General features: G+C 46.5%; 1 protein-coding gene across 1 annotated transcript in view; it reads right to left on the bottom strand.

The window, feature by feature from the left end:
- The window catches only part of LOC144250658 (olfactory receptor 2V1-like), a 25,056-nt gene continuing 4,559 nt past the window's right edge, over positions 1 to 20,497 (bottom strand). The window contains exon 2 of the mRNA XM_077793581.1: positions 1 to 967. Within this exon, the coding sequence (XP_077649707.1) occupies positions 1 to 967 (967 nt within the window). The remainder of the gene's footprint in view (positions 968 to 20,497) is intronic.

Below are 20,497 nucleotides of genomic sequence, written 5' to 3' on the forward strand. Positions count from 1 at the left end.
TCAGGCATTCCTGCAGACTCCACACCTTGCTATGACCTTCTTCATGGCTCCAGTCACTTCCTTGTTCCTCAGGCTGTAGATGACAGGATTAAGCATGGGTGTGAGGACCGTATAGAAGACAGACACCACGTCATCCTGGCCAGGAGAGTGGTAGGTTGCAGGTAGCATGTAGGTGTAGACCAGGGGTCCGTAGAAGAGGTTGACAACTGTCAGGTGGGAGGAACAGGTGGCCAGGGCCTTCCGACGTCCCTCCACGGAGTGCATCCGGAGCACAGCCACCAGGATGAGGGCATAGGAGGTGGTGATGAAGGTGATGGGCACCAGGAGGACCACCACACCGGTAACAAAGAGCACCTGCTCATAGGTCTCTGTGTCTGCACAGGCCAACGTCAGCAGCGAGGGCACTTCGCAGAAGAAGTGGAAGATCTTCCGAGAGCCACAGTAGGGGAACTGAAGGGTCAGTGAGGTTTGGATGGAGGCATTGAGGGACCCTCCCAGCCAGGAGGCTGCGACCATGAGCAGGCAGACATGGCGGCTCATGAGCACCGGGTAGTGCAGAGGGTTGCAGATGGCCACATAGCGGTCGTAGGCCATAAGGGCCAGCAGGAGGCACTCAGCAGCTCCCAGGAACATGAAGAAAAACATCTGTGCCCCACAGCCCCCGAAGGAGATGCTTGTCCAGCCGAAGAGGAAACCCACTATCATCTTGGGGACAGTGACTGACGTGAAGAAGATGTCCAGGAAGGACAGCTGGCTGAGGAGGAAGTACATGGGCGTGTGCAGCCGGGCCTCAGCCCAGATCAGCAGCACCATGGCCGTGTTGCCAGCCATGGCGAGGATGTAGATGAGCACCACCAGGCTGAACAGGAACAGGTGTGTTTGGCTCTCGTCAAAAAGGCTGGTGAGGACAAAGCCTGGGATGGAGGAGAGGTTCCAGGGTCCTCTGCCTGCCTCCTGCCGTGCCTCCCTGTTAGGGGAAAGGGAGCCAGCTCACCAAGGACCCAGCAGGCGCCTTCACTCAGGGAGGGAAAGGTGGAGGTAAAGGTAGCAGGACAGCACAGGAGCCCGAGGGGGCAGGAGAAGGTATTCACAGGTTCTTGGACACAAGGAGTCTCCATTGTGTGGGTGGACACTCCTTCACAATGGAAAATGACTACAAAAGGCCCGGCACTTGGCCAGAGCAGTGTCCAGAGGGAAACTTTAGCACCACATGTGCATTCTGGAAGAGAGGAAATGCTAAAAACCAGTGATGTAAGTATCCATCTCAGAGAGTCAGGAGAGGGACAGCACGTTACAGTGCCCCATGTTTAATAAAATGTGCATAGTTAATATTTTTAATCCCAAGTAAACAGAAAAGCAAATGCATGTTGGGAAAGATTTTAAAGACTTTTACTTTCGACTAACCTGAAGACTACATCCACAAATATGCAAGTTATATGGTTCAGAATTCTCATTTATGTGGGGATCCATGTGAGACATTTCCCTTGGATATGGCTGTGTGCCCAGGTCTGGTGAAAAAGTGGTCTCCACAGCTGCACAGCTGTGCTGTGCCAGGTCCTCCAGCTGTCTTGTCCCCCAGGAGTCCTGGGTTGGCATTGTGCTTGGGTGCAGGGGGTGTTTTTATGTAGGCTTTTGGGAGTATGTTCTCATCCTCAATCAATTGTGCTTTCTCCTTATTTCAATAGTTCCATGATAACTGAGGGTTGTCTTTGTAAGAATAGCCTTTATAAATTTTAAATAAAGATCATTTAGGTAGAGTTGCATGGCAAGGAACATCAGGCTCAGCTATGGTGGTAAGGCTGCCTGCAGGCATCTTAGGAGGCAGGCAGGAGGGGAACCAGAGGTGAGGCCATAGAGAGTTGGTGAAACCCTGCTCTACTGTCAAAGCCCTGGGCTACCATGCCTGTAGGAACCCTGGTCCCAGGGCATGCTTGAGCTCTAGCTTAGGTCTACAGCAGATGACTCAATAGAGGGTTGGGACGGGAGTGAGATGAGCTGCAGGGTTCTGTAAAGGAGCTGAGGCTGTGAGAGAGGCTGGAACTGGTGGACCAGCTAGAGGGAGGGCAGCACGGTGTCTTGGAGGCACACCAGAGATATGACAATCCTGCATGCCAGCAGGGCCCTGGGGTCCACCAGGGAATCTGATCCCTGAGACTGGGCTTCCAGGCTGCTGTGGTGGGCCTGTGTGGGGACCAACTGACTAGACCGCTGCACTCATCTTACATGCTGAGGCCAGGATCTTCCTTGCCCACAGTTGGACAGCTAGGAGCCACTGCAGGAGCCGTTGTCCCTAAGGGGCTTCCTGCTCTTCCTGCTATAGCAGGAGTTCCCCCTTCTCTACATCCCTGAACTACCAGACCCAGGCTGCTGGTTGGTCCTGGGTGCACAGGTCTCAGATCTGACTCAAGCAAGTTCAGAGCTTGATTATCCCAGGGTCCCATAGTCCCCTCCCAAAGCTGAGCACAGAATTGCCACTGTTAAATCCAAGTGTTCCATACCAGGCTCCTAGTGAAGATGGAACATACTGCTTCTATTTTCTATATTTTGTACTGCATCTTAGAGTCTCAAGAGTCTAGAGCCTGCATCTTCCAGGACTGGCTGATTCCTGGACATGGGGAACAACTGGCCCATCAGCTGCCTCTGACATGTAGACCATTCAACTGGAGCTTGTGTCCCTCACCACCTGCCTGTGCCAGGCTCCTACAGTTTGGGCCACTATCCCATTCTGGATAGCCCCAGGACGAGGTGCTGGGCAACTAGAGACCACCCCATAGCCCAGAGTGTGTCAGAATCATTCAAACTATGCAATCTGAAGCTTGTGCCATTGCTAGCCCTCCCTTGCCTGTTGCATCCCACAAAATACCCAACAAAGGCTTTGCCGATTCCACACTCAGCCTCCCAGTGGATTAACCCTGCTGCCTCCGAGTGGCATGCTCACTCCTCTTGGGAACTGTGAATCAAAGTCATCTTTCCAGGCAGTGCCTTACCTGACCCAAATAAAAATGGTCTCAGGTACATTTAGAAAGTTCCCCTAAAGAGAATTTTCTCATGTCCTTGTTTTAGGCATAGCTTGTTTTCTGTCTTTAATGTCTCAGAAGCATTGGATTTAGCATCGGGAAGGAACCTGGTCCCACATCCCTATTTTGTTGGTCACAGTATAGCTCCGAACCTTGGCCAATAGCTCTGGACCTTGCAGGCCACATCTGAAGTCCTCTACTGGGTGCGGTCATTGCACAATATTTAGCAGCATCCCAGACTCTGTGCTCTAGGTGGCAGTGGCAACCCTTCCCAAGGATGTCACCTGCAGGGTACTAGCATCAGTGGTGAGATCTTCAGCGGTGGAGCGCCCCCCCCATGTTAGTTATTGTTAGGTGCAGGACAGGCTGAACTAAATTGTCTGCAGGGCATGCCAAACAAAGTTAGCTGCAGGGTGATCTGGCCACTCAAACCCCCCCTGTCTGGTTATTTATCTAACCTGTTTGCTTCAAGTCCAAATGCTCAAGCCCCCACTCAAGGCTGAACGCTTCACTCCCCTGCTAAAGGCTGAACACTTAACCCCCCTTGTATCAACAAGGCAGCTTGCACACCCAGAGACCCTGTTAGATTTAGGCATACAGCAGAAGGACTATAAAAACCTTCCCCTGCCACGCCCCCCTTTTTCTCCTCTTTTACACTGCTACAATAAAGACCTCTTGGTCGCTCCGAGTGTTGTGGTCACTTTCCTTTCAGTTATTGTCCTCTCCCTTGCCTCCTCCTTCACCAGGGCAAATAAGAACAACAGCTCACATGATTAAAATCCTGGTCAGTTGGATGTCCTTTGCTGGTTTGCCCAGTTAGAGCTCTGTGTTCTAGGGTGCAGCCTCTGCAGTCAGGCTGCCTGGGTGCAGGTCTCAGCTGTCTCCCAGCCCCCTGGGTGGGCTGCTGAGAGCCACAGCCGAGTCTGTATGGCCCCTGGCATTTTGCCAACAGTATTGATTGACAGGCTAGGCGTTAATATCCGCCTCTGCCGCTTCTTTTGAGTTCTAGCGCTAATTTTGAGTTCTCGCGCTATTTTTAGTTCTCACGGGGATTCCCCGGGAGTTCCCATTGGTTGGCGAAGTGCAGGAGGAGGGTTTTCCCGGAGAGATTTTTTCCGGCTGGGGGTTCCTGGAGGAGCCTCATGGCTTTTCGGGAGGATTCCCCAGGAGCGTGTGTGAGGTTTCTTTCTTGCAGTAAAAAAATAAAGTCTGTTCTTGCTTCAGTGGCTTGTGATTTGTGCCCAGCCAGACTGCGGCATTTGGCGGCCCGGACGGGGAACATCTGAAGCTTCGGGGTAAGTGAAATTGCTTACCCCTAAGGGAAGGCAAGAGAATGGGTGACCATTTTAAAAAACAATATGTTCTTGCTTTGATTTGTTTTGGTTTTGTTTCAAGCTGCCTATCCCTAGAATTTTCTCAGGCAGACTGGGAAAAATGGTTGGCTCAAGGTTTGAAGTTGTTTGCCCCTGAGGAAGAGATAGAAATAGACCACAAATGCACATGTCCAGAAAATAGGAAAATTGATACAACGATTTTTTGTTCCATTTTTGTTTCATTCTGTTTCGGTCTTGTTTTGTGTTATCTTTTTGGGTTGCGTTATCTTTGTAACAGATTAGAAATTAGTAAAAAACAAACTGAAAGAGTGTTAAATAAATTGTTAGAGGTTCAAACCATGGAGAAAGATAATTTAGATCAAGCAAAAGAGAAGGTCTCTCAAGCTAGTCAGACAGAGGAAGAAAATTTAAAGGAAGAAAGCTTAGAGGAGAAACAGCTATCAGGGGGGAAGCAACAACAGGAGGCTGCTACTAACACCGATCTATCACCAGAGGGTGTAATTCAGCCAACAGCTCCACCTATGGAGATAGCTGAGTGGCCCTCAACCCCCTCAACCCCCGTAGTTGATAGATGGGATCCTGAGACAGGACCTCAAAGATTAGCATGCCCTGTACTTGAGCAGGCAGGAGGGCAGCGAATTCACCGTGAGTTAGAGTTCAAAACAGTGAAGCAATTAAAGGAGGCTGTAACAACCTATGGTCCTCATGCACCCTTCACTGTAAGCATGGTCGAATCCATTACTAACTTGGACATGACTCCAGCAGATTGGGCTAGCATGTGTAGATCTGTGCTAAATGGAGGACAATATTTGTTATGGAAGGTTGCCAATGAGGAATTTTGCAGGGAGACAGCTAGACGAAATGCAGCAGCCGGTTACCCTCAAAGAAGTCTAGAGATGTTGCTAGGAAAAGGACCTTATGAGGGTCAGCGGCAACAAATTCAATATGATCCTGCTGTATATGCACAGATTGCTGCAGACGCAGTTAGGGCATGGAAGACTTTACAAGGACATGGAGATTTACAAGGTCAGCTATCTAAGGTAATACAGAGACCTAATGAACCTTACGCTGACTTTGTAGATAGGCTTATTCAAACAGCCACCAAAATTTTTGGTGACACAGAACAAGCAATGCCATTTATAAAACAACTGGCTTATGACCAAGCAAATCGTTGCTGCAGAGAGGTCATTAGACCATGGAGACATGAAGATTTAAACACATATATTAAATTATGTAGAGACATTAATGAACAAGGACAAGTCTTGGCAGCAGTACAACAGGCTTTAGATGCCAGGCCAAAAACATGCTACAATTGTGAACAAACAGGACATTTTAAAAGGAGTTGCCCCATAGGAGGAAGGTATAACAAAGTTAGGTATCAAAGGAATAGAACACCAGATATTTGCCCACGATGCCGTAGAGGGAGACACTGGGCTAATGAATGCTGTTCTCAAACCACCATAGAGGGTACTCCATTATCAAAAAATGGACAAGGACCAGGTGGTTACCCACGATATCGTGGAGAAAGGCATCAGGCTCCATTGCCAAAAAACGGACAGAGGGGCCCAATGCTCCGGGGCCCACGACCACAAATGTACGGGGCACTGGAGGAACCCAGAAAAACCATGGAGGAACCCAGCAACCCCATCAGGGTAGTACCCAGGACACATTATCCATCAGATCTCTCATCAGACGAACCAGAGGGAGCGCAGGGTTGGACATCTGCGCCTCCGCCAGAGCAGTACTAACTCCAGAGATGGGAGTTCAAATCATTCCCACAGGAGTAAAAGGACCTCTTCCCCAAGGAACAGTAGGCTTATTGTTAGGACGTAGTTCTTCTACGCTAAAAGGACTTATGATAAGTCCCGGGGTAATTGATCCCGATTATGAAGGTGAAATAAAAATTATAGCTAGTTCTCCAAAGGGTATATCAGTGATTTCACCAGGAGATAGAATAGCACAGTTATTAATAATATCCAGCCTACATGATAAATTTTCCAGTACTACTATGGAAAGAGGTTCCAGGGGTTTAGGCTCCACAGGTGTAGATTGGGCTATGCTGTCTTTGAATTTAGATTCTCGCCCAATGCTAAAACTAAATATTCAAGGACATGAATTTAATGGGCTACTGGATACAGGTGCAGACCTTAGCATCATATCTCGTCAAGAATGGCCAAAACATTGGCCATTACAACAAGCCACTCAAACGCTTCGAGGCCTAGGAGTGGCAACTAATCCCCATAGAAGTGCAATGGTCTTAGATTGGAAGGATCCTGAAGGATGTGAAGGAACTATACAGCCATATGTATTGGATCATCTTCCCGTAAATTTATGGGGACGAGATGTCTTAGATCAATTAGGTTTGACATTAACAAATAATATCAATCAAAATGCACCCACTATTATGGCTAGACAAGGTTTTAGGAAAGGAAAAAGATTAGAAAAACAAGAACAAGGTATAGCAGCACCAATACAAATAGATCAAAGAATAAATAGACATGGACTGGGTTTTCAGAAGGGGTCACTGAGGCAATAAAAATCACTTGGAAATCAGATAGACCAGTATGGGTTTCTCAGTGGCCCCTGACTAAAGAAAAGATACAAGCAGCCCATGACCTGGTCAAACAACAATTAGCGGAGGGACATATACAACCTTCTGTATCTCCCTATAATACTCCCATTTTTGTCATTAAAAATAAATCTGGTAAATGGAGATTATTACAAGATTTAAGAGCCATTAATAATGAGATGGTTATTATGGGACCTGCTCAATCAGGGATTCCTCAATTGTCTGCTTTACCAAAAACCTGGTATGTTTTAGCTATAGATATTAAAGATTGTTTCTTTTCAATTCCAATTCATCCTGAGGATAGTCCACATTTTGCATTTACTATCCCTGCACTGAATCATGAAGGTCCTGATCAGAGATATGAATGGAAAGTGCTCCCTCAAGGGATGGCTAACAGCCCAACTATGTGTCAAATTTATGTTAATAAAGCAATCCAGCCACTTAGAAATCAAAATCCTGAACTACAAATATTTCACTATATGGATGATGTATTGTTAGCACACAAAGATAAAAACACATTGTTGGAATGTTATGCCACACTTACAAATTTGTTAAAAAATTATAATCTAGAGATAGCAATAGATAAAGTACAATTAAATTTTCCAATTAATTATTTAGGAGTTCTATTATCCTCAACCATGGTCCGTCCACCTAAAATTCAAATACGAGTAGATCAACTCAAATCACTTAATGACTTTCAAAAGTTGTTGGGAGATATAAATTGGATAAGGCCTTATCTAGGCATACCAACAGGAGAGTTGGGACCTTTATTTGATATCCTAAAAGGTCCATCAGATCCAAATTCACCCCGCATATTAACTCCTGAAGCAAGAAAGGCATTAAAAATTATTGAAACATATATGGAAAATATGCATTTGGACAGAATTGATATAAGTTTGCCTTTATTATTCATTGTAATACCAACAAAAAATATTCCTACAGGAGTATTTTGGCAAGAAGGTCCATTATTGTGGATACATTTATCTTACTCTCCTAACACTATTCTTACTAGGTATCCTGAGGCTGTAGGACAATTAATACTGAAAGGAATAAAAGCAGCAAAGGGAGTGTTTGGAATTTCTCCCAATAAAATTATTACTCCATATACTATGGAGCAAATTGATGAGTTAGCTAATGAGTTAAATACATGGGCAATAATCATGTGTAAATCAAATGTTTCATTTGATAATCATTTACCATCTAATCCTTTGTTGTCTTTTTGGTCTAAGCATCCTGTAGTTTTTCCTAAAATGACAAGAAAAACACCTATCGTGAATGCTCCAAATATATTCACTGATGGGTCTAATAATGGTACAGCAGCAGTAGTTACCCCTGATCAAACTTTTACATTTTTAGTTCCCAAACAATCAGCTCAAAAGGTAGAGCTCAATGCAGTTTTACAAGCTTTTGTGATGTTTAAAGATTCTGTATTTAATTTATTTTCTGATAGTCAGTATATAGTTAATGCTATAATATCCCTTGAAGATGCTGGTAGGATTTCCCCTTCCTCTACTGTTTTCTCTTTGTTTTCCACTATACAAAGTCTAATCTGGGATAGAAAAGATCCATTCTTTATAGGACATATCAGGGCACATACAGGATTGCCTGGAGCCCTTAGTTTGGGCAATGATTTAGCAGATAAAACTACACATGATATACATATTTTTTCTACTGTAGAAGAAGCTACAAATTTTCATAAAAGGTTTCATGTTAATGCTAATACTTTACAAAAGCGTTTTAAAATAACTAAGGAACAAGCCAGGCATATAATAAAACAATGTCAAAATTGTGTGACCTTTTTACCACAAGTTAATCTTGGAGTCAATCCTAGAGGACTGATACCTAACCATATTTGGCAGATGGACGTCACACACTTGCCAGAATTTGGAAAATTAAAATATTTACATGTTACAGTTGATACTTCTTCCGGATTTTTGATGGGCTCCCTTCATGCCGGAGAAAAAACTAAAGATGTTATAGCTCATTGCTTACAAAATTTTGCCACTGTGGGTGTTCCTAAACAGTTAAAAACTGATAATGGTCCTGGTTACACTTCTAACTCTTTTAAACAATTTTGCTCATCTTTTGGTATTACTCATATAACAGGAATCCCATACAATCCACAGGGACAAGGCATAGTTGAAAGAGCTCATCAAACTATTAAAACGTACTTATTAAAGCAAAAAGAGGGAATTGGAAAGGGGTATATATCCCCCAAAGATAAACTTAAAATAACCCTTTTTACTCTAAACTTTCTAAATTTGGATTCATCAGGACTTAGTGCTGCGGAAAGACATATGTATCCGAAAAATGTACATAAGCCTAAGGTACTTTGGAAAGATATTCTAACAGGACAATGGAAAGGTCCCGACCCAGTTATTGTCTGGAGTCGGGGTTCCGTTTGTGTGTTCCCACAGAGAGAACAGCAGCCGATTTGGATTCCAGAGAGGTTAACCAAAACAATTTCTACAGAAAAAGAAGATGATTTGACTGAAATCCATAACAGCTGATATCCAGAGCTCCAGCTTGGCTATTCTTACATCTGCGACAGTGATTAACCACGGTGCCTTTTTTCAATATCTATTTTATTATTGCATTTTTCCCACATCATAAAGTTCTATTTTATTTTTTGAGCTCATACAAACCTAGGTTAATGTTTTTCTGATCAGTTTTGTTTTTTGACTGTGTTTTATTTTTTGACTGTGGAGTTTTTAAACATTGCAATGGAGATTTCACCTAGGTAGAGCTACAAGGCCTTTATTATTGTCTTATATGTTGTATGTTATGTGTGCACACTTCTGTTTTGTGTTGTATGTCTGTATGTGTGTATGTCCATATATCTTATATGAAGAGCGCTCATGAATAAATGGATCCGAATTTTTTTTATTCACGTGATTTTAATGGTTTAATTTAGAATGGGTAAACAGCTGTTGAAAATTGTTTTTATATGTGAACAAATAAGGAGGTTAACAGATCTGTTTGTTTGCTTTCACCTTTCCTTCTCATTATATTTAATAATTCTGTTCAGGATAATGTAAATTGTTCAAAAAATTGTTTTCTTAATGCCTGTTGGAATGTTACATAATTTTTTTCCTAGCATCATTGCCAGAATTCCTATCTTCATCCCAGTGCCGGTGAAGACAATGATAAAACCAAACTACAGCTTCTTCGGTAGCTATCAACAAACTGTATAAACTGATGCATCAGTGAATAATAACTCAACAAGTAATGCTCAATCAAGGAGTAGATTTACTTTGGGAGGAAATGGACATATTGACAGATTCCTCTACTTTGAACTGCTTGCAGAACTTGCCTGGACTATGTATCACTTGTATGCATTGTGAACTATCTGTTGGTGCAGCGAATTGTGGTAATGCTGGCATCTTTGCTGATGGTGTCACTGGTGGTACAATTTTTCAAAGGAGCCCTCAATTGGCTTGGTGTCATGGCATTTTTCATCCTCCTCCCTTCTACTAGTGATGGTCTAAAATTTGGGGGCCAACAGAGGTGAGGCAAAGAACCTCACCCCCCCATTGGCACCAAGGACAAGTTTGGGGGCCAACAGAGGTGAGGCAAAGAACCTCACCCCCCCACTGGTGCAAAGGCCTATCCACAAGTATGGCTGTATGCTGGACCGGTAGTCAGTGACGGGTATGATCCGATTGCAGTGGTACCAACCTAAGACAGGAGGCTGACGCCTAGAGGTCAGTTCATCCGATGACGGGTAAGGACCATATGTTGAATTGGACTACCTAACAGGCACGGTCCCTAAGCCACATTACTTGTTGTTTATTTAAACAGAAGGGGGGAGATGCTGAGAGCCACAGCCGAGTCTGTATGGCCCCTGGCATTTTGCCAACAGTATTGATTGACAGGCTAGGCGTTAATATCCGCCTCTGCCGCTTCTTTTGAGTTCTAGCGCTAATTTTGAGTTCTCGCGCTATTTTTAGTTCTCACGGGGATTCCCCGGGAGTTCCCATTGGTTGGCGAAGTGCAGGAGGAGGGTTTTCCCGGAGAGATTTTTTCCGGCTGGGGGTTCCTGGAGGAGCCTCGTGGCTTTTCGGGAGGATTCCCCAGGAGCGTGTGTGAGGTTTCTTTCTTGCAGTAAAAAAATAAAGTCTGTTCTTGCTTCAGTGGCTTGTGATTTGTGCCCAGCCAGACTGCGGCAGTGGGCAGCTTACCCAATCCTTCATCTCAAATACGGACTACTGAGAGCATCCAGTGGTTTATACGTGGGCAGTACCTGGGAGAGGGTTTGCAGGAGGAACGAGCCATTTGGGTACCAGCTGCAGATGACATCAGTGTTTTCATAAACCCAAGCCTCTGCTTACCTCTCTAAAATGGGATCATCGGGCCTATTTCACAGGACTATTGTGAGAAGGTTGAATAAAAAAACTGGGAGCTTGTCCTTTCCCATAGAAGATATGTAGTAAGTGTTAGCACTCTTCCTTTCCTCTTAAGCAAGATGGTTTTGCAAAATAGTTTTCATGCAGAATCATGCAGTTGACATTTGCACTTACCTTCAAAGGGCTCCTCGTCCCTCCCACTTGGAGATTTCCTTTCCAATTGCTTTGTCTCCTAAACCATTGGGGTGTTTTGTGATTGGGCGGGTGGCTCTCCTTATGTAGACTACGAATTACCTGAGACTAGGGATTATGTCTGTCTTGTATATTTCTCCACAAAATATGGAGATTCATCATGGTTCCCATTCAGTCCTGGTGGACTGCAGGTACGTGTGTGGTAAACATGTGAAAGAAATGCACCCTTGTTCACAAAACACTGCTGCCTCAATGTCCTCCCTCATCACCATCTGAATCTGGCATCTCCTTTGCAGGGCTGTGATGCCTGCCTGCCTCCCAGAAAGTCCTGCCACTGTTGGTGTTTTCCTTTGTGGCCAATTCTTAGCATGGATACACACATCTGCATTGCAGTATGTGTGTGCCTGTGGGTGCCTTGTGTACTTGTGTGTGTGTGTCTGTGTTTGCCTGTGTGTGTGTGGGCCTGTGTATGTGTGTCTCAAAATAATTAGGGGAATTCTTTTTCTTTCACACAGTTTCAGAAAAGAATCCATTTTTCTCTCCTGTCCTTGCAGAAGCCTAGGTTAGAATTGGTGAACTGGGCCATTGAAAGCTGGACAAGAATCCAAGCCCCTGGCTTATTCCCTGACAGTCTGCTCCATTCCTCCTCCTTTCCTCCCTTTCTTTTTTCTCTTTTTCCTTCCTCTCTTGTTCTCTTACAGAGCAAACCCTTGGCTTTCACAATTGAAGACAACTCACTTATGGAAAGGGAGTGTTAAAATAACTTCAGCTGTTGGAGACTTCACGTCTGGAGAGTCTCCACATCACACAGGCTATGGCTCTGCCTTTCCATGGGCCATCTCCAGTTTGGAGGCTGCCTGCATGGGGCACGGTTGGCCATCCCCTGTCCTGCCTCCCCTCCCGTGACACCCCTACTCACCTCACATGGCCCCAGCCCACAGTCTCCATCAGGACGCTTGCTCTCATGCTGTCTCTTCTCCTTCTCCCTCGTCCTTCTGAGCTCCAGGTCACAGCTCAGAAACCAGGGCAGTTCTCTTGGGAAGTTCGCACACAGGGCCTCGACGGCTGAGGCGTGAAGTCTGTGTCCTTCGGTGGCAGGAGGAGGGCTCCTCACTTTCCAGAGAGCCCCTTCTTTCCTTTACTGCAACTAGTGTGAGCTCCCTCCCACTTCAGAATGGTGGGACTGAAGGGCTCTTGCCCTTGACCTGGCCGGTTGTCCCAGCCCCAGAGGCTGGGATGGCACAAGCCTGGTTAGCACTCAGAATCCAGCTCTGCGACTGAGGTTGCTGTGCTGCATTCCCGAGATGACAGGAACTGCTTGGTCCCAAACCCTCCAGTCACCCATGAGGCCAAGGGGTCCAGAGCAGAAGTGTCAGGCCGTGTGCAAGTTGAGGTGGTCTGTGGAGCTCAGGGCACAGGACACGCGCACTTCCAGGAGTGAGGTCTGCTCTGTCTGGGATGCCCCTTGGTCTCTGGAAGGTTTGGAAGATTTCCAGGTGATTGAATATGGAAAGACTTCCTAGATGGGAGTCTAGGATCTACTGAGTTGGGGACTTCAGAGATGGAGGAATGACACATGTCAGCTGCTGGTGCATTCGGGGCACCTTAGACCTGAGTATGGTCTCTGGACCAACAGTGTCAGTCGCTGGAGTAGAGGGGAAGCTCTCACTCTCTGCCCTGGATTCATCAAATCAGAGACTTGGTGGGTCCCAGTCTCCTTTAACAAGCCCTGCTGCAGCCCCCAGCTCTCAGCCAGGGGCAGTTTCACCCCACAGGGGACATCAGTCAGTGTCTGAAGGTGTTTCTGATTGTCCTGAGGAGGAGGGGGCACTGCTAAGGGCATCGAGTGGGAAGGGGCTAGAATAGCACTCGTGGCAAAAATCAACCAGTCTGAAAGGTACCTGGTACCAGAGTTGGGCACACCTACTCCCGACCTGCTTGCTGCAGTGAATTTGGTCTGTCCCAAGTGCTGCTGGCTCTCAGAAGGCAAGGCTACCCTGCCTGTGAGATGTTGAGGTCAGCAGGGCACACCCTGGTGGGTGGGCGAGGCAATGGGTAGCTGGGAGGATGGATGTGTCACCATTACAGAAGAAAAGTCAAGGCTGAGTCTCAGTTGAAAGAAGGAAGGGGGAGATTTCGAAGGCATGACAGTTCATTTCCTTCCCAGCATCCACACAATCTCAGGACACAGGCACTGACAGGTCTGAGTGACTGAGCAGCTTGGCCCAGGCAGCCACTTGGCTGTGGTGGCATCAGAGGTGTGAGACGTGCACAGAAGCCTGGCAGGCACTGCCACTTTGTGATGCATGTAAGCTCAGTCTCTAGAGGGGTGATGGTGGCGGGATCACTTCTGTCCTGCCAGGCAAATGCCTGGCCTAAGGACAGAACCTACACAGGTCTGCCAACTTGCTTTGCTGTTCTGCAAACATGGCTGGAATCAGAACTTGGCACCAAGGACACAACGAGAATGAGAGAGCAGGGAGCTGTTTTGTCACTAGTTGACACAGGCCTGGGGGAGGAGAGGCAGACGCCTCCTGCTCCAGTCTGCTGCAGCAGGGGCTTCTCAGCTCTGCCTTCTCTGGGCACACAGGTGGCTCATGTCCCCACCCTCCTGCCTTGTGTTCTAGCACCGTGCCCAGTGTGCCTCTTACAGGCCAGCAGGAAGCCAGGACCCAGAGGAGCAGAGAGGCCATTGACTCTTTCTGGCCACATCCTGTGCTTGTTTTAACAACATTCTAGCTGCTGTCCAAAATTGGTAGTGACTAGTCTAAGTGATAGTCTGATTCAAATAGCTACCTTAAAAAACACAATCTATAGACGTATTTTAACCCCAGGACACAAGCTTCCTAGAAACGGATCCAATCAAACCCTGCAAAGATGCTGCATATATGCCAACGGAAAAGTAGGAGGAGGGAAATGAAGCTTTCTCCCAGCTCCCACCCCTCGACCCCCCCCCATCCTCAGCTAAATGCTGGAGAAGACCCAGGGTTAAGGACAGGCGAGAGGTCTACAGGGGGAAGAGCCTCGGGGAGGGAGCGTGCTTGTTTCAGAACAGCTTCTTGAGGAAGCCCTGGGTTCTTTCTTCCAGATTCTTTACAGATGAGGGGTGGCGGGCCTCACCTGTGCAGTCCCTGAGCCCCATAGCCAGAATGGTCAGTCTTCCATAACCCGATGGCCAGTGCTTTCTTCCTGGCTGGCTCCCCGGTGTTTCCCAGGGTTTTCTGTGTGACTCAGGAGGGAGACAAACCTAGATTTCAGTGTGTTTTAAGAGAGCAAGTGTCCAAGTCAGAGATAAAGCTCCTGGTGTCCTGAGAGGCTGGGCTCCTCAGGAACACAGGCTGGGACTCCTCAGTGGTGACAATGTGCCCTTGGGGCCTGGGGCCCAGGGCGCTGTGGAAAGGGCTGTCTGTGTTCCCAAGGCACCTGGGGCAGGCTGGGGGATGTACACAGATCAACACCTTGTGTCCAGGGAAACACCTGCCAGGGGACAGGTAGACAAGCCGAGGTCCTTCCTTCCTCTCCCAGCTCGGTTCCAACGTGTTCTAATGTGTTTTCCTCAATTTGAAAGAGTTGAGAATGGGAAGCAAGCTAAGGTTTCTTTATGCCCTATTTGTGTCAGACATGCAGCACATTTCCTCATTGAACACAGCAGTATGAAGGGGTAATAGATCACTATTTTAAACAGGAGAAAACAGAAGTTCAGAAGGTTAACTAGCATGGTGCTCAAGATGGTCTGCTGTATAAATGGCAGGTCTGGTCTGTGAGCCCAGTCGAGGTCCCGACAGAGCCTTGCCTTGGGGTCTAGGTGTCAGCCAGCAGGCCCTCTAGCAGCCCTGGGCACGCCCTTGGGGCTTGGATGGGGCCGGTGTGCCCACAACATGCCTGTTCAGAGCTCAGGTCTCTGCAGGCCCAGTAAACTGACATCTTGGATTGAACTTCCTTGCTGGAAACAATGACTCTCGCCTATTTCTCAACAGAAGATTCCCGATTGTTCGTAAGCAGTGGAATGACAGCCCGGCCGGCTTTGAGTAGTGCAAAACAGATTTTAAGGCATTTTCCATGCCCAGTGTCTCATGACTGCAGTTTGGTTCTTGAGGTAGCTGCGCATCCGATAAGCAAGCATGTGTTGCTGTGAGGAGTGCGCCCAGCCCCTGGAGGCAGCAGCGTGCTCAGAGTCCAGCCTCAACACTAGGAGCCTTGACCTATGGTGAACCCTATCACTTTGTTTTGCAGAGATGGAAATTAGGACTCCAACAGGATCGCCTCTTTCCTGGAGCAGGAGCCTGGGATTGCCAGTGGCTCCCACAGCTGACAAGTGCGTTCATTTATAACCAAATGTAAGCACCCTTCACTGCCGCGTGTCCCACTCATCCCTTCTTCCTTCTGCTTGCTCAATTCATTTGTGCTGTCCCCTAAGCATACTTTGGCCTCATGCTGGACTCACTTCTGGGGCTGGAAGCTGCACACTCAGCATCGCCTTGATCTTCTTCTAACATTCATATGCAGATCTCCTCGCCTGCCCCAGGTTTCAGGGCCACAGAAGCCCTGGGACATGCAGGCCAGAGGCCAGGGAGGAAGAGCCTCCCTCACCAACACAGACCTGGCAGGGAGGCTGGGTGGCTCCCTGCTCACTGTGGCACGTTGCTCTAGGGAGAGTACACTGCACGCACTCATGTGGCTGTGAGTGTAGAGAGTGAAATGGAAAATACAAGTCTCTTTAAAAAGTGTGTGGCCTTTGTTCAACCCCATTGTCAGAAACACCTCCATATTGAAAGGGCTTCACATTTACAGGCGAGCCTGGGGAGTCTGGTTTTCTTTTCTTTTCCTGCAACCTCCCTCCCACTCCTGTTGCTTTTTCTCTCTCCAGTTTCCAGCTATCCCGTCTCTGTCGTGGTGACGCAACCTTGTATCCAAGGCACTGACCCTTAGTGGGACGAAAGTGGCCTGCAGGGCTTCACACAAGCCCTCTGTCTGGGAGTTTGGTGTGGGCCTGGCATTCAGTCCCACGTGGCTCCTGTGCTGACTCCTTGCAGGGCGCCTGCTGCCAATGCCAGGGGAAGCCTTGCCTGCTGCTAGGGCTGGGTTGCGGCCTGTTCTCCTCTTCATGCTTGTTCATCTGACAGTGCCTCCCTCCAGGAGGGCTTGCAGGGAGGGAAGCAAGGACATATCCTTGATCCATTTAGTCCCTTGGGGACTCTCTAAAAGCAAAATATCAGAAGGGTTAGGGATGCAGCACAGGGGTAGAGCCCTTGCCTAGTAGGCATAAAGCCCTGGGTTCAATCCCTAGCACCAAAAGAAAAAAAAAAAAAAAAAAGAAGCATCCCTAAGAAGGTGAGGCTTTGGGAAATGGCTTCCTTGGTTTAATTCAGACTCTCTCCTTACTAATCACGTGGCCCTGAGAAAGTTACTTAACTTACAGCCTCCTTTGGGTCTACAGATGTAATAATCCATACTTCATGTGTTTGCTGTGACAACATAAAGATTCTAGCCCAATCATGGCCACTGGCAAGGGCAGGGCAAACAGTAGCTGTTGTTACTGTTGATATCCAGAATAATACTAATAACTGCACCAGAGGCTATTTATAATGCCCATGTCAACATGCAACATTAACAGAAAGGTTTCAATGTGCGTGAAAAATACAAGGATCACTGTATTTTACACAGGAATGTTCAAATGTTGCCTGTGGAAAAGAAATTCCAGTAGGGATTAATGCAGAATGGTCAGCTTAGGTCCAGAAACCCAGCCATGCCAAAATGGAATTAGTGCAGCTTTAAGTCATAGCACAAAAAACCAGTGAATTGCATGACCAAGTCATGCCATGGGAGAACTCGACTGTGAAACTATGAACCCCGCAGTCCCACAGTGGAAGACCTGGGATCATCTCTTACCTAGGAGAAATGTGTGGGTAGCTGGGTTTTCACTTAGGCAACCACAGCATTCAGAAAGTGTGAAGAAAGTAGGGGGAAAACAGGTCCCCCCAAGACAGGGCTGACCACGTGTGTGCCCACTGCTGGGACCAGGACTCCATGCTGGTCCTGATCTCATCTGCCGAGGGCCACTATAGGTTGTGACAGTGAATGAACCCAAGCAAGACTGCAAAGGACATAAGCTCTTCTTTATGGCCCAAGGGGTGAGAGCGAGCACAAGAACCTCCCCAGCAGTGTGGACCTCTCACTTGCAGAGAACTGTTTTATACATGTTGAAAAGAGACAGGAGGATTCAGGATCTGGAGATGGTGTGTGATGAGAATTTTCTTCACCTTTTACTTTTAGTCTGACTACCAAGCCTCACTCTTGCTTTATAATAATAAATGTAAGAACATAAATGGATTATGTCCAGTCAATCAAGTCTTGGTAAGTTCAAGATGTCAGGCTGTTGGATTTTTCTGTGCAACAATTTACGAGAATACATGTCTGGTTCTGGCTCATCCCTAAGGAATTAGTGGGACTTAAAACTGATTATCACACTCTCCTGCTTGGGTAACAGCAGAAATAATTATTTTTGTTTATTTATATGAAGCTATTCTCCAGATTGAGTTAATGGCAGAAGACTTTATTTATATGAAGCTATTCTCCAGATTGAGTTAATGGCAGGAGGGCAAAGCTATGTCCGTGGGTGGCTCCGGCTGTCTGGGGGGAGCTGGGAGGACTTGGTCTCTCTGGCCCTGGGCATGTGATCCTGCTACCCCCCACCCCAGCACTCTTGGTGGGCAGCTCTGGGAAAGCGGGAGTTCCCTGGGCATGCAGCATTAGTTCTGGGTGATCAGCACCAGCCAACAAGCCTGGTTCTCAGGGGCCTGGGGACCCAGGGGGTGCTCCTGGGCCCCTTGGGCATCCCCACAATTAGCCTGTGCATGTTGGCACTTCCAGTGGGTGATTAAGTGATATTTTCTAAACAGCACTGCTCCTCCTTGCACACAATTATCTTGTACTCAGAGGGTCCTGTACTCAGGCTGTCCCTTCTCTGAGGGCTGGGTGCGCCTCCTGGCTGGCCAGAGCCAGCTTACCCTCTTTGTCACTTTTCTCTTTGGTGAGCCTCCCTAACAAGCTGATTATTTCACACTCTTGGCACGTGCAAAATCTTAGTGTTTAAAAATTATACTTTTAGATATAAATGATGAATTATAGTTATGTCTACTTGGTAAAAAAAGGTGCTGTGACTCATGAGTACTACCACGTGGAGTACTTCAAGGTGGAAAAATTAAATCGAGCTAATGAGCACCCCATCACTCACATGCTTATCACATTTTGTAGCGATCACACTTGAAATGTGCCCTTAGTGATTTTGAAATATCATTATTCACTCCATTCACCACCCTGTCCAGAGCATCTCAAAGACAGTGCAGCAGCCCTTGTTGCTCCTAGCTGGGGCTTTCAGCTGCAGCTGCCCAAGTCCCTTTCCTCCTGCTCTGTGCTTTGTGGGTTTGTCTCCAATCACACACATGAGTGGGAACATGTGGCTTCTGTCTTTCTGTGTGTGCTCTATTTTACTGATCATAAAGTTTTCCAATCTATCTCTGCTGTTGCTAATGGCAAAATTCCTTACTAATGGCAAAATTCCTTACTTATAAAAATCTGAATGGTGTGTCCATCTGTATGTATTCCACATTTTCTTTATCCGTTCATCTGTTGATGGACTCTTCGGTGATTCCTTATCTTGGCTATTGTGTGTTGTACTGCATCGAACATGAGACATAGATATCTTTTTGTCATACTGATTTAATTTTTTTTGATAACTACCCATCAATGGGAAGCTGTGTTTGTAATTTGTTGAGGAGATTCCATACCTAGTTGCATTATTCTGGCTGAACTAGTTTGCATTCCCACCAATAGTGTTGAAGGGTCTCCCTTCTCAGCCTCCTCACCAATACCATGTCATCTTTTGCTGTTGGCCATTCTGACGTCTGAAGGCCCATCTCATGTGATCCGGTTTGCACCTCCCTGATGCTACACAGACCTGTGTGCATGGACAGTGGTTCCAGTTCATGCTTTCTTGAGGGGATGAGTGCCGAGAAACCCCAGGCCATCTTTCTCCAGTTCCATGTGTAACTGTCTGAGACCCTGCCAACCTGCTTCCCACCGGGTGCCTGCTGTGTCTCACCAGCACGAGGCAAACACAAGGACTCTGATTGCTCTCAACACAGGTTTTCCATTTAAAAAAAAATTAAGGCCATCTTAGTAGGTGTGAAATGGTATCTCCCTGTGGTTTTTTTGTTTCTTTCTTCTAGACGGGGTCTCTAAGTTGTCCGTGCTGGTCTGGAGCTGGAAATCCTGCTGCCTCAGCCTCCCGAGTAGCTGGATCATAGGTGTCCCATCTCTTGTTGGATAAATGACTTTATTTTTCCTCTTCTTCAGAATCTTCTCCCTGTTGATAGTGTTCTTTGATGGACAAAATTCTTAATTTTAACATAGTTCAGCTGATCTCTTTTTTCTTTTGTTACTTGTGATTTTGGTGTCATAGTTTAGAAATCATTGTCAAATCCAATGTACGAAGCTATCCCTTATATTTTCTTTAATGAGTTTCATAGTTTTTATTCTTCGGTCTCAGTCTTGGATTTTTTAAACTAATTTTTGTACATCATGTAAATTTTGATTTTAGATTGTGGATATATTTTCCCATCACCATTTGTTTTCAGTAATGGTTCTTTTCCCCTTGAATGATCTTGGCAGGCTGTGGAAATAGTGTGCCAAATTCAATGGACCCTAGGTGTCAAGTTTCTTTCAGGCTCTCAGCTCTATTCCTTTGGTCTATATGTAGATCCTCATGCAAGTACCATACTGCCTCTTTATTATAAATATTAACTCATTACTGGTGCAGAATCATGGATTTCACTGTGACGTTCCCATACATGCATGTATCAAGCTTTGATTGCACCCATCCTCCTTACTACCCTTTCTTTCCCTCCCCCTCCACCCCTCACTCCAATCCTCTCCATCCACTCTCCTTTCCCTACTAGTCCCTCTCTGTTTTCAGATTTCCATGTCCTCTTTCTTTTGTTTGTTATTTCCATATATCAGGAAAAAAATGGGTCTAATTTA

The sequence above is a fragment of the Urocitellus parryii genome, chromosome 1, assembly GCF_045843805.1.
Source record: "Urocitellus parryii isolate mUroPar1 chromosome 1, mUroPar1.hap1, whole genome shotgun sequence".
Taxonomy (NCBI): domain Eukaryota; kingdom Metazoa; phylum Chordata; class Mammalia; order Rodentia; family Sciuridae; genus Urocitellus; species Urocitellus parryii.